The sequence below is a fragment of the Filicampus tigris genome, chromosome 11 (assembly GCF_054856515.1).
Source record: "Filicampus tigris isolate MCC_2025a chromosome 11, RoL_Ftig_1.0, whole genome shotgun sequence".
NCBI classification, from domain to species: Eukaryota; Metazoa; Chordata; class Actinopteri; order Syngnathiformes; family Syngnathidae; genus Filicampus; species Filicampus tigris.
Window position 1 is genome coordinate 2,898,661 of NC_141227.1, and position 16,443 is coordinate 2,915,103.

Here is a 16,443-nt window from a genome sequence, read left to right on the forward strand (position 1 = left end):
ACCATCCATCCATCCATCTATTATCTATACCGCTTATCCTCACAAGGGTCGCGGGGCGTGCTGGAGCCTATCCCAGCTGTCTTCGGGCAGTAGGCGGGGGACACCCTGAATTGGTTGCCAGCCAATCGCAGGGCACACAAAGACAAACATCCGCACTCACAATCACACCTAGGGGCAATTTAGAGAGTCCAATCAACTTACCATGCATGTTTTTTGGAATGTGGGAGGAAACCGGAGTACCCGGAGAAAACCCACGCAGGCACGGGGAGAACATGCAAACTCCACACAGGGAGGCCGGGGCTGGGATCGAACCCACGACCTCTGAACTGTGAGGCGGACATGCTAACCAGTCGACCACCGTGCCGCCATCATAAATACCAAAACTTCGAAATCACTTTGAAATCAGAACTTACTTGTCATAGTCCCATCTAAGGTACAGTGTGACTTGTTTGCTTTTGAATGATTGATGATCCGTGTCAGCGATAAACAATAAACAATAAACAATCCTAGTCGCTTTTGGGAGGCGTGGGGTTTGGGGGTCATAGTTTTCTCTGAACGGAAAAGTAGCACCAGTACAAGAGTGGCACTACCTCTGGAGTCCGTCAAGCCTACAAAAAATATTTATAAGCAGTGAAATATCAAAATGTCTATCTTCGTTTACACTAGGCATGGGCCGATATTAGATTCTGACGGTATGATAACTTTGAGAAGCAGATGTATTTCCTTAGAATCTCATGGGCCTTTCAAGTTTTGTCACATTTTGCTATGTCCAGTGCGCGTTCTGTCCTGTTTGGTCACAATTCTCAAGGCAAGCTAGGGTGTATGGTAGCCATTTTGTTGCATCCCATCCCAGCGCATCCCTGTGTGTGATAGTTTACGGGCCGTATGCAATCAATATAATATCACAATGGACTGCGAGTAGAAAAGTCTTGTTTGCATATTTAAAGAGTAACTCCTGGTTGCTTTGGGGTTACAACACCAAAAGTCTATTCCTCCCGTTATAATGGTTTAAGTAAAAGCAAGAATACCTTTGTATTTCTAATAGGTGTTTTTGAATCTAATTTCATATGAACAGCACATGAATCAAACGCATTTAAAGATACATGTCAACCATCCATGCAGGATTAAAGCGTGGTAGCATATTATAAACACTCCCAACTACAAAGCACATGCTTTGGCTGTTACTTTACCTTCGCCCCTTTCTCTGCTGCAAAACCTCTCTTCCCTTCACCTCCCTGAGGAGGGGTTGGAACAATAAAGTCATAGTACCGCAGGACACTCATAAGAATGGCTCACTTTAGTTTATATTTACGACATACTCACTTCAGTTCATACATAACACCCCTAGACTGTACTCTTAACCAAAAGCAGTAAAGAAGACGAGAAATAAGTATATCGATCGGACAGTTCGGAAATTCACTGAACTACAGTAATTGCATGGTGTACTGGCTAAGTTTATCTTTAAGCCACTGAGGATGACAAGACGTGGGGTGTTTGACGCGCTTGATCTCATTGATAAGTCCTACATTACATTAAATGGAATGTTGCCGAACTAAATATGGTCAAAAACTGTATTGCTCCCTCTGTCTAATTGCACACTTGCATAAAAAAGTTATGTACTTCCAACTTAAATAAGTTGGAAAACAAATACAGTGGGTGACATCTAAGGGTCAACTTGGTGAATGACACATACTGTATGCACATGAAATGGCTCCTACAGTTAGTTACAAAATGGGGCTTTTCATCAGTGTTCTCTGATGAATAAATGAAAAAAAAAAAGACTTTTGAACAATCCGTAAAAATACACTCTGTTCTGGATACAGCCATGTAAGGCAAGTTAATAAAAGGTAACCCAAGAAATAAACTTACCTTGGTTCCCTGGACACCCTGTGAAGGAAAGGAGAAATAAATCAAGTAGACAATAAGTGTTGGAATGTCTAGAGCAAATTGCAAAATGGGCCCGGGGGGCGGTGAGCCAGAATTGCCCAGTGAGACGTTGAGCATCTACCAAATTTGTGCGTGTTTTGTTTTTTTGTCTTTTCAATATCGCCAAAGTACGGATGATTCTATCCATGAGTGACACAGAAACCGTAGCTCATACAAATGTTATATCCTGCCGTGACTTGCATTCTGGTCTTCCCAAATTCTCACGTCTACAATTATAAGACCACAAAGTACAAAATGCTGCAGCAAGTCTCTTGAGTAGGACTGGACAGTTTGGTCATTTTATCACTTTCCTGTCCAACTTGCACTGGCTACTGGTTCACCTGAGATGTGATTTTAAGTTTTTTTCTTTTTACTTATTCATAAAAGATTACATGGATTAGCGTATTCCTTTGTTCTTGACTTAGTGATCCCTAATGTTCCATCCCTATCTTTATTTACACTTGCAAAATACTTTTGGTGACTGAATGTGAAAAAGAAGTCAGTAGGCTCTAGAGCACTATCGTTTGAAATTCCATCGACAGGTCAAGAATAAGGTCTGCGTACCTTTGGGCCTTCAGGACCCATTGGACCAACATCCCCTTGATCACCCTGTAGAGAAACACAGGTGCGGTATATGAACCACCAATTTGTTTTCATTTTATCAAATACAAATGTATGCACAGAATATTTTTTGAAGAAAATTAACAAAGGAACTCACCTTCTGTCCTGGTAAACCTGGCTCGCCCTAGAAGCAGAATTCATTTGACGTTTTTAATATATTTAACAAATACAGCAATAGAAGCTATATAGACAAGTGGATGACAATGTGTGCCTTCAGTGACTTGCCAATAATATAGTAATCAACAGAGGTGGGCTTTCACCAGACCGGTCTGTCAGTCCGTCATTTTCGGACACCTGTTTTTCTGACGTTTTTTGGAGGAACCGACTGATGGACCAACGGACCTCCAACAGACATACGATTACAATTCAGTTCACCACGAAAAATGACTGAGTGACGAATGACAGGCGGCTACCCTAGCCGCTGACGGATGATGGATCAGCAGAATTTAATAAAATGCCCACCTCTGCTAATCCACGCATGATCAGAATTATACTTTTTCAGCGTTCAATAAATGAGCTTTTCTTTTCTTTTTTTTACCTTCAGTCCTGGTAAGTGCTGTAGAATAAATACAAATATCCCAAGGTTAGTGTAACATCAACATACTTTCACTTGAGAAGAACTAGTGGGAAGTAGGAGACAGAATCAAAACTCACCCTTGGGTCTTTTCCAGGTTTTCCTGGTTCACCTGGCTTACCCTAAAGACAAATTATTATTTGATATACATCAAAATGGCACCTTAGAAATGTATAAACTTGTTGCCTATGTACTGTACAGTATAGAAACATCCTACACACATCCAGAGGAGAAGAGGTGGGTAATCCAGGTCCAGAAAAGAAAAAAAAAAAAAATATATATATATATATATATATATATATATATATATATATATATATATCAGGGTTGTCACGATACCAACATTTCTGTTTCATTACCGATGCCATTATGTATTTCGATACTTTTTGCAAACAGGCTAAACACTCAGATGTCAATATTTTTCTTTACTTTAAAACAGACTTTGGAAAAATAACTTTAATAGCTTTCTCTACTGAATATATTGGCACCTGATCCATACAGATAAACTCTGCAACTGCCCTGTTGAGCCTTTTAGCATCTTTGCTGTCCTTTGGGTACTTCATATGCTGTTGAAAGACATCTTGGAGAGTAAATTGCTTATGAGTGTGTGGTGTCACCCTCTCTGAGCCAGTAGCACTAGACTTCTGTTGTTGGTGGAGGGAGAAGGTACAGTATTTTAATTAACATGATCATTTTAATTTTAATATCATTGCTTTATTTTACATGCTCTTATTATTCAAAGGGTTTGTGTTTTGAAACTACACATGAAACATTTAATGGACATAACTAGAAAAATAAATTGAGGCTCATTATTTCATCTAGGTTAGGATTAGATATTGTGGGCTAATCATTTTTTTTACAAAAACATGTTTCAATATAATATTTAATGTGTATAATGTTTAAGCCTTAATTCGTTATTTAAAATAAAATAAAATATATTTTATGTATTTATGGACATGGCCATGTTCAGGGGTTGAAAATGTCTTTTTGGCGTACCAAACAACTGGCGAGTGGAAAATTTCTACTAGACAAACATTTTTTTCTACCAGCCAATACAGTAATATAAAATCGTCATTTGTTACAATTACTTTTTTATATGTTGGTTTCTCTAAATTGATTTTCAAATAAAGAACATTGTGTCTCTTCACAATATTTTATTAAAAGCTTACACAAGAAAGATATGATGGACTTTACTTTTTTTTTTAAGACCACTGATCTTCATAACATACCTGTCAATTTATACGTTTTCCCCGTATTTTATACGTTTTTTGATCATTTTAAATTGTGTATGCCGTATAACAATTTTTGAATGGGGAAAAAAAAAATTAAAAACTCGTTTTTTGTTAGACCGATCTCGTCTTGACCATTTCGGCTCTAATCCGGAGCATCCGTTAGCGATTCCGACTGCAAACTTCGGCCAACTTTCACGAGCGATAAACACAAAATGTCCTTTCCGTTTCCCCCACCTCTCCGGCTCCAATTTACCAATTCAATCACATTCAATAAAATGAAATAACAGTACCGTTTGTTTTTAAATGTGGGTATAGTATTGGTTTAAAAACTCTAGTATTGTAGTACTATACTTTTACCGGTATACCATGCAACCCTAATACATATATTTATGTCATGTTCAAGTTGATGTCGTTCTTTTAGGGTAGGCAGATATGCCCAAAATAATATAATTATGCATTAAAACTACAAGCTCAAGTAGCCCTAATAATACCACAAAGAAAATGAATATTTTTAGCTAAGGTTTGTATATTGTACTTACCGGTGAGCCGCTAGCTCCATTCAGACCGGGGTTCCCTGGAAGACCAGGGGGCCCTGGTGGTCCTGGGGGCCCCTGCGCTCCTGGCTCGCCCTGCTGAGAGACTTTGAGTTACAACCTGTCACGGTGGATGGGGCCTCGTCACATTGGCCATACCAGCACAACAAATTCACACGACAACATAAATCCTGCATCAAGGGGTTGCACATTGGCAGGTTAGCTGGGGTGCAGAGCAAGCAGTTAAAAAGACAGACTCAAGGTCTCTTCTTGACCCAGGGGAATGAGTGTTAAAATATTCCAATTTTGAGTCTCACTTGTCAGTTTTGGGGAAAAGAACACAAATCTCATGGAAGGCTTTGCTGCTCTGTCTTAAAATGGCAGCCTAGGCCACTGTGCATTATAAGCCCGTTTCAGTTAAATTTCATGTCTTGTTTGGTAGATAGTCCTGCAATGTAAGGTGGAACCATCAAAATAATTTCCACTGTGTCAAAAGTTAGTTGGTTGCGACAGTGATATCATGTTTAAAGTTGCGTTAGAACTAAAACTTGAATCTGAGATTCAATAATGACAAATGTGCCATGAATGACTTTCCAAACATCTTTACAAGAACTCCCATTTGATCTCGCCAAAGAATATGACCGTAATGTCTCGACAGTCGCCACGTTATTAAATCAGCTCTTTACAAAACGCCAGGCAAAAAACACTTCTGAGAGAGAACATGAACCAAAGAGGGCAAAAAGCGATGAGGACAGCAATTAAAAGACCATCATTTTTATTTCTTTACTCTATTCTTTGTTTTTTACATTATGCACAACCCTCCTTTATTGTGCAATAATCTAATTGTAACATGTATTTGTTACATGTTTTGATGCATTTTTATGCTTTATAAAATATTTATGTCTGAATATTGGGGGGGCTTGTAAGGGCATTAGGGCATTTACATGGAAAACACGTCTCTACTTACAAAATTTTCTACCTAAGAAATTTTTTCCAGAACCAATTAATTTCGTAAGTAGAGGTACCACTCTATTTACAAAATAATAGGTTTGGCCAGTCATGCTCTCCTATTGGCGATTTGCCTGGGTCTTAAACATAGGTGATATCAAATTAAACTGCACTAATAGACTAACCACCAGAAGGTGCTGGAACTGCACAAATGGAAAACAACTTGGGCTTTTAAACAGATTTGCTGCTATTAATACGACAACGATATATTGTGGCAAGTTTAGTATCTCAATATCATGACATTGCCGATATTGTGACATCCCTCGTAGCTGAGCAGGCATGACATTTGGGTTCATGATGAACAAATTGCTTAGAAAGCCTGCTGGAAACCCTCAAGAGAAAGCTATTCACTTACCATTGAGCCGCAAAGATGATCAGCTTGCTAAGGTAAGAGCCACCTTTGACAAGCAACAAAAAGTGCTAGGCCAATAGGTTTTGTGTGTCAGTGGTACCGTTGCTGCTATGTTTTATATGTTACTAGGGACACATCTTTGAAACTTTGTGGAGTAGTGACACATTTTAAAGCAAGAACCCATAAAGTTTTGGCGTTGTGCCAAAACCTCCTATGTCACAATTTGATCAATTTAATAGTTTTTCATTAATCCTATTGGTCAGTCCACAGGTGTAGGTGTTATCTTTTTTTTTGTTCCAAACTATTGCACAATAGTGTTAAAAATGGCTTGCGCCCTTTAATGATGGAATGTTAATGGTTGAACAACGTGATATCTTTGGGTTCTCCTGAAAAAGTGATAATTGCGGAGGTGCCTGTCGCCAATGATATATTATCTGCATAATTGTCTCCATGTCGACATTACATTTACTTGCACCGGGGTCAAGCATGATGCTAACATTCCAGAAGGCACAGACAAAGCTGTACCTAAAGTAGCAAAGCTGCAATGGACCAATATGACCTTGCAATTCTATTTTGTGTCCTGAGCAGTACATGCAAAATATGCTATACTATTTTTTTTATTTTCTTTTATTTTTATGAATGACCTTTTGGTTTGGGCCTGTTTGAAGAGCCATCTGGTCTGACTTTCTCAAGCAAAGTAATGGCTTGACTAAAGTAATTACAATGCTCCTATTTGAGATGATGGCACATTCTACTGTAAGATCATACAGAAAATCCACACTAAACACAAATTATTCTCAGTCTTCCCTGACCATCATAACACAGTGGGGCCTGTTATAATTTATGTCTTTGGTGCTTCTTTTAGAGGTTGCATACGCAGTAATAAACAGTCGATTAGTGCTGCCAAAATGAAATGAGCTAGCCATTCAGCCTAATTTGATGACTATCAACACAAAACAATATTGTGAAAGTAAGGCATGAATTAGTTTACATTTCAAGACTATGCCTTTTTTTGCATACTTACAGCCACTATTGCAGCTGCAAACTACGTTGGGACATATTGTGGGCCATGAACCAAAGTCAGTCTATGCCAGAGATCCAAGGTGATATTTAATTATTATTATTATTATTATTATTATTGCATTATTGAATGTGATATCGCCTGCTTTTAGTGGATTGTGCAGAATTATCGTGTGGTGACGTGTCTTTGTTTGAAATAATTGTAAGGAATTACTATTTTATAAATTACAATGGTTGTGTTCCTAATTATATGCATACCTGTCTTTCAAGTATAGCTGCAAACCAAAAGACCAATCAATGGATTAGTTTAAGATGGCCCGCTTTAGACTCCAACATCCTGAGAGCATGTCTTTGTGGTTTGTTTTAAAGGTTGGTTTGAATTTTATTTTATTTACTTTTGTACCAGTACTTATCCTAGCCCTTGAGCACCTCTTTGTTTGTTTTTAACTTATTTTTACAGCCTTTTTTGAAGCTATCCTGTCATGATTGTATTACTGTACACTTTTTAAAAGCAATAAAATAATCTGAATACCGGTACTGTATTCTCAGTTGTGCAACAAGACTTCCGTACTCGTCTTCCTGTTTCAGTGTCAGTTTGTCTGAAGGTAGCATTATCCATCGCTTTCAGATAATTTGACCAGCTGTCAGTTGACAGTTCAATTGCTTTGTTTTTACAGAACAAGAATAGACATCTCTGAATCTGTTTTATTTTCAGTACAAGTTGAAGGATCATTCAAAATTATCAATCCCTGGTAGTTGGACGTCAAGTGTAATGTTTCATGTTGTACACCTCAGTCGATTCAATTTCAACATTAATCAACTAGCCAATCACGTTTTTTTCTGTACTTTTGTATCCAATCAAATGTTATTTCAATTTGATTATGTACAAAGTCAGCTGGGCTAGGCATTCACCTGCGACCATAATGAGGACAAGTGCTAAAGAAAATGGATGGACTGAATTACATTACAGTGTTCCCTCACATTTCGCAGGTGATACGTTCAAATACAGCAAAATGTAGAATAAATACCAAGCTACTGATTATAGCTGTCTAATTTTCATGGTCTCTGTATTTTTAAAACAAATGACACCCTCCCACCCACCACTAAAAAAACAAACATTTTTTGACTGGTCCGATTTAGACGGAAGAAAAATAGCAAGAAAATGTGACGAGAGAGTGATTTAAAACTGCAATACATGAAGTTATGATCACAAATGAAAATCCGCGCTAGAGTAAAACTGCAATAACTGAACGGCCAAGTAGTGAGGGAACGTTGTATACGTTTATTATTCGGAATACTATGGACAGAAAAGACCTTTGGCCTTCAAAACTTTTCAACATTCATTAGCAATAGCAACTGCAGCAGTTGGTTAATTACAGCGAGATGGGGGAGGTTTTGGCGACGGTTGAAGGCGGCTTGCAATGACAGAACAGAGCGGAAGGGACAAGTAGGGGGAAAAGAGAATTGTACCTTGAGGCGTTTTAGGATTAGAGGGCTTATTGAGGGCATGTTGCGCACGGTGATAGGCAACATCTGCCGAGGGGAAGTCACAATACACAGGTGGCCAACGGTGCAAAAAAACGTCACAGGGCAAAGGTCACCAGGAGGCCACAGAAAGGAAAGAGGGCAGAAGAAGAGGTTGAAGAGAGGGAAGAAGACAGGGGGGTGAAGGAAAGAGAGAAATACAATATAACAAGACAATGAAAAGCAAGGAATAAAAGGGAGGCAAACAAAACAAAACAAGGTCAAAGATCAACGGTAGAAAGGCACAGCAAACTCTGGGCCTGGAATGGCTATAGATTGACAAACAGTGTCCTTGATGCTGAAGTATATATGCAATTTTAAAGCCATATTCATCTCCTGAAAGTTAAGAGATTGGTTGCCTACAAATCATCAAACATCCCTTCTTGAGGACTTCTTTTGGAAAGCCACATTGTAACAGCCAGGCCCCTAGATTGCAGTTGAGCAGTGATCAGGTGTGCGCCAGTCTTGCCACAAAGAGAGTACGGCAGTACAGTAACAGTGCATTTCCAGACTTACTGTGGCCAACTGTCCAGCACAGGGCTGTACAATACGTCGCTTCTGTTGAGATGATCAGCATCATCAAATACAAGTTTAGGAGATGGCAGTTAAAAAAAAAAATACTGATCACACTGGTCACTTCATTTGTCAGCCTGACACCAAAGTTGAGTGCAACGTGCCTACATTTTACATACCCCACAGTACATATTTCCAAAAGATGAATGTGATACAACATTAGACTATTGTTTTTCTGTGTGAGCTTAGTGACACAACAATCAAGTAGACTTGAATATCCAATCATTATTAAAACAACTTCTATGGAAATATATACTGCATGGAAGTTGAAAGGGGTAAATGTAGGCAAGCTTTCTTATCCCTCACCATTTGCCGTTTTCCACCCCACCATTTTGATTTAAAAATACTTGAAGTCCAATTTTTTTCAAATTAGCATTTTATGTACAATGAACACAAAGAAAGTAATTATTAATCCTAACTAGTAGTGACATATCCTAGATTAAATAGATAAATGTGGTGATATTATCATAAGTGGTCCAGAATATTGATGAACCATTGCGACATTTACTTTATTTTGTCTTTGGTGGAGAGCGTTAAATGCTTGAGGAGTGCCTTGGTTTCAGGGCACTGCCTCTCTTTGCGGCACGACTTGGTGATTTCCCCCCCAAACGTGTTATCCATCGGGGTGTTTGTGGCCACCCACAAACCTTCAACATCAGCGGTTGACTGGAGCGCAAGGCAGCCAACGTTTTCAAGGGAAGATCCTGCACAAATAGGCTCTGCCAGAGAAGTGGTCGCTTCAGTCAGTGGAAGCAATGTTGACAGCAAACCATTAGCCAAAAGATAAAGAGAGGAGTGTGCCTTGAACTGTCTATCTCTATGACACATTAAGCTACACCTTTCCAAGTTGTTTGAAAAGTGGGTGTAATGTTATTTAATCAGCCCTCCTCTTTTTTGCAGACAATTCGCCAGAGCGTTAACTCACGCCTCGCAATTCAAGCCTGTTCCAACCAAGCAGGACAGATTTTAACGTGTCCATTGTTTAGAGCTGCAAAGAGTAATGGCGTCAGGTGCACCTCTTGGTCTCCCTCGCGATTTGACCCGTGAAGTCCTTCACTTGGGAACCAACTTCAGTGGTGCTACATAACTACTGGGTTGAACTTAGGGTTGCCAACTCCCTGAAAAAAAAAAAAAAGGCATCGGCAGAGACGGCCGACCTGACGGCCTTCAACCTTCCTTGCGTGACTTGTAGTTTTTGTTTGTTTATTTATTTTTGTGGGCGAAGCCATTTTTAACAATTTAAACCCGAGTTGGTGGCACGTCCGCCTCACAGTGCAGAGGTTGTGGGTTTGAATTCGGCCCTAGCCTTCCTGTGTGGAGTTTGCATGTTCTCCTTGTGCCTCTGTGAGTTTTCTGCGGGTACTCCGGTTTCCTCCCACATTCCAAAAACATGCGTGGTAGGTTGATTGAATGCTCTAAATTGTCCCTACCTATGACTGTGAGCGCCAATAGTTGTTTGTTCGTGTGTGCCCTGCGATTGACTGGCTACCAGTTCAGGGTGTATCCTGCCTGCTGCCCGTAGACAGCTGGGATGGGCTCCGGCACGGTTTGGATAATGGATGGATGAACACATGAACAAGTTATTATCCAGAAATGTACTAATACAAACTAACAAATGTACTTATCAAAATAAATATCTCTCGAACTTCTCGAAACCTTTCCGACTCAAAACTGTATATATTAATATAAAACAATACATAATAAGCAGAACATTCATAACTTATGAACAGCTCAATGCCACTATGTGGAGACAGCCTATTTTTTCCACTTACATATCTTCTGAGATCTTGCTGCAGCGAGGAGCAGTTTGTCTTTGACTACTGCAGAGTAAAATTGTGAGCAAGACATGTATGTCAAGCTCACAATGAGCTCACCTTTCATTCAGTTCAGCAGAACATTTGTTTATTCTTTGCTTATTCTTCATAAAAGAGAAAAATAATCCAAACAAGTTTTTTTATGTATATATTTATAGTTAAAGTAGTATATCAATTGCCTGTACAGTAAAAATTATGCATATCTGTTCGAACGTGCAATTAATGTAAGGCTGTGTGTGAATTCTTTTATTATTCATCAGTGTATTACATATCTATTTAACATACTTGTCAATCAATTGTACTTATTTATTCCACCCCAAAATTATATGCTTGTCCATAAAATGCTGACATTCACTGCACATTCCCATTTTAACCTTCATTAGAGGTTTGAAAAAACATCATTCTTTACACACCATATCTAGCTCTGGCATTACCTGGTGGACAACAAATTTGTCTCGGGTCAAATTATCACACTTTTTCAACCTATCTGTTGTTCTGCTTTCCAGTCCTCTGTATTTTTGCTACCAAGAGCTTGTGCCGCCATAGCAAAATCGGAGGGCGGCTGCAGAGCTCGCAACAGTACCAATAAGATAAGCGGATTCTGTATCGTCATACTCGTGTATGAAAGTACTGTCAGCTCATTGGTCACAGAGAAGGGGATGTCCTACGACCTTTACCGTAAGTTGTCATATAAAATGAACTGTTGTTCATTAATTCCATTGATATTTTTCGGACTATTTTTGACTCACGATATTAGGGGACAAAGTGCGTCCTTTTACAACTCAATACGGGACGCATACTTACATTTCTAAATACGGGACGATTCTGTTTTTCAAGGGACGGTTGGCAACCCTAGTTGAGCTAGAGGTTTTATTTGAACGGTCAACAGAGGATTGTAACTTCAATGTGAAGGACATAAAAAAATTCAACCAAGCATGTCTTCTTATAAAAAGCCACGTGGAAGAAGAAGACACAAAACATTGGAGGTCCTTGGTTGGTGAATTGATTACAGTGTGGTCTAACTTTTTCTTGTTGACTTTTGGCCTACACACCACACAGACCACAATGATCTGGACTGAACTGTGACGCTTGGTGGAAACAGGGCTTCAAAATGACATTGTGTGACATTTGGGAATATGAAACAGGCAGTTAACTACCCCAGACGTTGCCATCGATGGTGTACTTTCTCCCTGGTCAATGTTTTTAATATAAAGGAGGCAGATAGCAAGAAAGTTTACCTGTACTCAGATTTGTATAGTCAGTTTGTAACCTAAAACTGTCACGTGTACCAACAGTTTAGGTACGAAGCAAAACACATCAATTTGATTGGACTCACTTCTTTTAAAAGTAAATATTTCACTTACAGACTCAAGTGCCTCAGAACTTCCTCTTCACTGAAATCTTTTTCTTGGCACAGCCTCACACAGGCCCTTCTTATCATGTCCAACTACATGTTCCAGCCAACTGCCGGTAATTGCCTTGTTTTCTCTCAAGTAGTCAAACCCAAGAGATGGTGAGCCAAATAACTGCAGAACTACTTGCATATGTTACCCATCACTGAGCTACTTGTCTTTGCATATCCGGCTTCTGTTCAGTTTCTCCTCTTCCAAGCTACATTTTCTGCTTTGGCATTTCTGTTCACACCTATACAGTACATCTTTTTTGAGAGGTAATACTAGCAGCTGTGGGATAAAACAGTCTACAAGTGCAGTGATACAAAGTCATTGTAATTACTGTATATGATTGTTTTAACGTCATAAATGGGAATGTGATGTTTTCTTACCCGATGTGTGTAGTCGCCACAGACACCCTGGAGAGAACAGAAAAGGTTTAGACAGACACGGCCATGACAGCTTCAACACTTAAATGCAAACATATACGGTATAGTAGTAATAAATTCATTAGGCTTTATGTGCATCTGGGGAATATTTGATCTGTGTTCACTAACCCCGACCCACTGAAAAACTCAGTAGTGATTTCATGCGATTTTTTTATGACTACATTCAACACATCTTAATGACACCCATTTTTTTTAGGTGTGGCCTGCTTTTTTTCATCTCAGCTTGACTACGTCAGTGAAGGAAGGAGGCGAGTACTGTATTACGCCTAGTGTCTGAAATATGTGACCAAAAGTCACAAAAAATCATATGCTCAGCTCCAGAATACGCGCATTGGTATATTAGACAGGGGATGTCCTCATTTAAATGTCGCTCCACTCACACAAAAAAAAAACGGTTGGATTAAAAATAACCCAATTTGGGTCAAACATGGACAGATCCACTACTTGGGTCAATTTGTCACAACTTTATGGGTTGTTTTTGCAGAAAACAACCCAATAAATTGATCATTTTGTACAAAACATCGCCCCCAAATTGGGCTGATTTATACAAAAAAAAAGAAGACGGTGGGTCATACTGACCAAATTAGTGGATCGGTCCGTTTTTGACCCAAATTGGGTTATTTTTTACCCATTTCCAAGTACAATTCATGAAGATGCGTAACAGACACAATTAAGTAGCCCACAAAGTGCGTAGCAGCGTGCCTTTTCTGTGACTTCAGCACACAGAAGAATAGGCCCCTTTCTGATTTCTCCCAAATATGATAAAATTGAAAATTCAAGCTGATATAATTTTCCTGATAAAGAACAAAATTATACATAAATTGGGTTTGTATTGAAAAATGTACCATCCCTTTAATGGACGTGTTGATTCATCTCATTCTGATAGAAAATACAGTAACTTTCTAGTAGCTCGACTTTGACAAGCAGAACTTATTATTTTGACCACTTGAGAGCAGCAGAAACAACTAGGAAATTTTAGCACGAGACAATGTACCGGCATTTCTTGTTTGCATGCTTGGAGAATTCATTATTTTTTGTGACAATGAATCTGCATGGGGCTGTAATGCATACAAAAATACATACATAAATAAATTAAAAATAAATACATAAAAAGGGTTACCCTCTAAAAAGGAAAGTGCACGACTACTACGACTACTTTGTACTATGCAGATGATGATGGTGCTGATAATCATATTGTAATTATAAGGTCTTTTTCAGTTATACTTTCTATAAAATATCCTTACAACCTGATCAGTTACAGCCATCGTGTTGGAACACAATAAATCTCACCTTCTCTCCTTTAGGTCCTGGTTCTCCCTAAGTGAGAAAATAACACAGCTTAGTTTATTTGTAGTTATCCTGAACAAAAGTGTGTCATAATGTACACATAGGTGACTTACAGGAAGTCCTTTTGGGCCACGTTGACCCTGAAAGACATCATCAAAAGACTGGCTTAAATTTGGTTTCACTAAAGTTTTGAATCACAGCAAGAGGTAAATAAGCCACGACACAAATTCCTTCTATTAGCTCCGACCTAATTACTGATCTTGTTACAAGCAAACTCCTTCAGTTTGACTTCCCATCAGGCCCTGTGGTGTGAGCTGTCAGTGTGCAGCAACTGGTTGATTAATGAATACTGGGAGGGGTTCCGGGGCCCAACCCGTCTATTACAATCCATAAGGGTGACCCCGCAGACTTAGCGGGGTCCAAAGCTACTTTTGGAAAGTAATAGTATAAGTCTAATATTAACCAGACAGCCTCTCAAATGTCTTTTGACTCCCCACTGACATATGTTAGGAAAAAGACAATTAGGAGTGCATTATAAGAGAATAATCATAATACTGAACACTCAGTGTTATTTGAGCCATTTTCAAACTTTTGGCACACTAAGGTGGGTTAATAAATAAAAAATAAAACAGGTATAAGGGCTCAGTCAGTCTGCCCATGAGCAATGATTTCAATGGCAGGCAAAAAGCTATTGGAATCATAGTGATTATGATGAAAGCCAGAGCATGATGTGACTTGATGCCAAGCAAGGAAACAAAGATCATTTGTTTTCAATTTGCACAAATTGCACATGATGAGCTATTTCCTATTGTGACACACTAGAGTGCAACTGTCATATCGTCGCTATCCTGTGAAAAACACTTATGTCCATTTTTTTCAATTTTCTTATTTTTACGTGAATGGTGATTCCGCGTTACAGACATCGCATTTACGTGAATTTTTTTTTTTTTTTTCCAAAATTGGACATAAGTGTTTTTCACAGGACAGTGTCGAAATATAATCTCATTACATCACATTTACACTCGTAATGTACAATATTTTCATAGACTGCACATACTGTATGTGTCTGAAATATGGAAAAGGTTACACCAAAATATTTTTTTCATTTTCTTATTTTTCTGGGTGTGTTCATATTTATAGTTTGGTCTCAGTTAAATAGAGGTATATTTAGAGGTCTTTTTATTTCAGGGAACAATACAAATAGGGGACAAAAATAGCTCATTAGCCAAGTATAGTGCTGCAATTGCAAATATGATAAAATTATAAAATGACAATCATGGCTATACCAAATAGTCACATATTCACACTGATGATTTACAGAAATGCTAGCAAGCCTGAGTAAGCTTTGGCTTCGTTTTCACACCAAGCAGTCAGAATTTAGTTCACATGCCCTCGAAGAGAAAATGTGGGTAAAACCTCCAATCTTTTTGAACAGGTGACGTGGCACACTCGAGAAATTGTTATTTATTAATTTACCATTTGTTTTTCCAGGTCAGGAAATTGAGAACAGATTATCATTTGCAATGCCATCCTAATGGGCCATGAGAGACTATCAGAGGTGATGTGGGAAATTATCAACCTAGTATAGCGCTTTTCTACATTCAATGCACTTCACACTGTTACCTCATTTACCTTCTGATGACGCAGCATCAGGAGCAACTGGGGGTTCAGTATCTTGTTCAGTGACACTTCGACATGGTCACAATAGCCGGGGATCGAACCCCCCAAACCAGACGACCACTCTACCACTGAGCCATGCTGACCCCCAATGATGGGGAGAACAATTACCTGTGCATGCTTCTTCCATTAGGTGGCAGAACAAACAATAGTGTATCCATGCATTGCCATTCATTTTACTGAATAAGTCACAGCCTTCTGTGAATATATCAGGATTGTGTTCAATTAAGAGGCGCATACTTTATGTACTGAGTAAGTCAGTTTTGTTGACAGTTTTGTTTGGCGGTGTGCCGTGAGACATGTGAAATGGGTGTGTTGGCTCAATAATTGCTTGGAAGCACTGGTCTCTGCGATTTCCCTGATGCATGAATACCACTGTATGATCACGCTGCTCACATCAGATAAGTGCGGCTCTCGTTTTTCCCTCCGTTAAAAAAACATACAGCTAAATTGACCTTAATA

At 38.9% G+C, this 16,443-nt stretch overlaps 1 protein-coding gene across 1 annotated transcript in view; it reads right to left on the reverse strand.

Annotated features, from left to right (window-relative positions):
• col13a1 (collagen, type XIII, alpha 1) overlaps nucleotides 1–16,443 on the reverse strand; it is a 57,607-nt gene that overhangs the window by 29,515 nt on the left and 11,649 nt on the right. The window contains exons 7-16 of the mRNA XM_086045802.1: nucleotides 14,418–14,444; nucleotides 14,308–14,334; nucleotides 12,961–12,987; nucleotides 8,737–8,799; nucleotides 4,893–4,982; nucleotides 3,202–3,243; nucleotides 3,086–3,103; nucleotides 2,645–2,671; nucleotides 2,491–2,535; nucleotides 1,870–1,887 (exon numbers count right to left, since the gene is read on the reverse strand). Coding sequence (XP_085901928.1) covers nucleotides 1,870–1,887; nucleotides 2,491–2,535; nucleotides 2,645–2,671; nucleotides 3,086–3,103; nucleotides 3,202–3,243; nucleotides 4,893–4,982; nucleotides 8,737–8,799; nucleotides 12,961–12,987; nucleotides 14,308–14,334; nucleotides 14,418–14,444 — 384 coding nt within the window. The remainder of the gene's footprint in view (nucleotides 1–1,869; nucleotides 1,888–2,490; nucleotides 2,536–2,644; nucleotides 2,672–3,085; nucleotides 3,104–3,201; nucleotides 3,244–4,892; nucleotides 4,983–8,736; nucleotides 8,800–12,960; nucleotides 12,988–14,307; nucleotides 14,335–14,417; nucleotides 14,445–16,443) is intronic.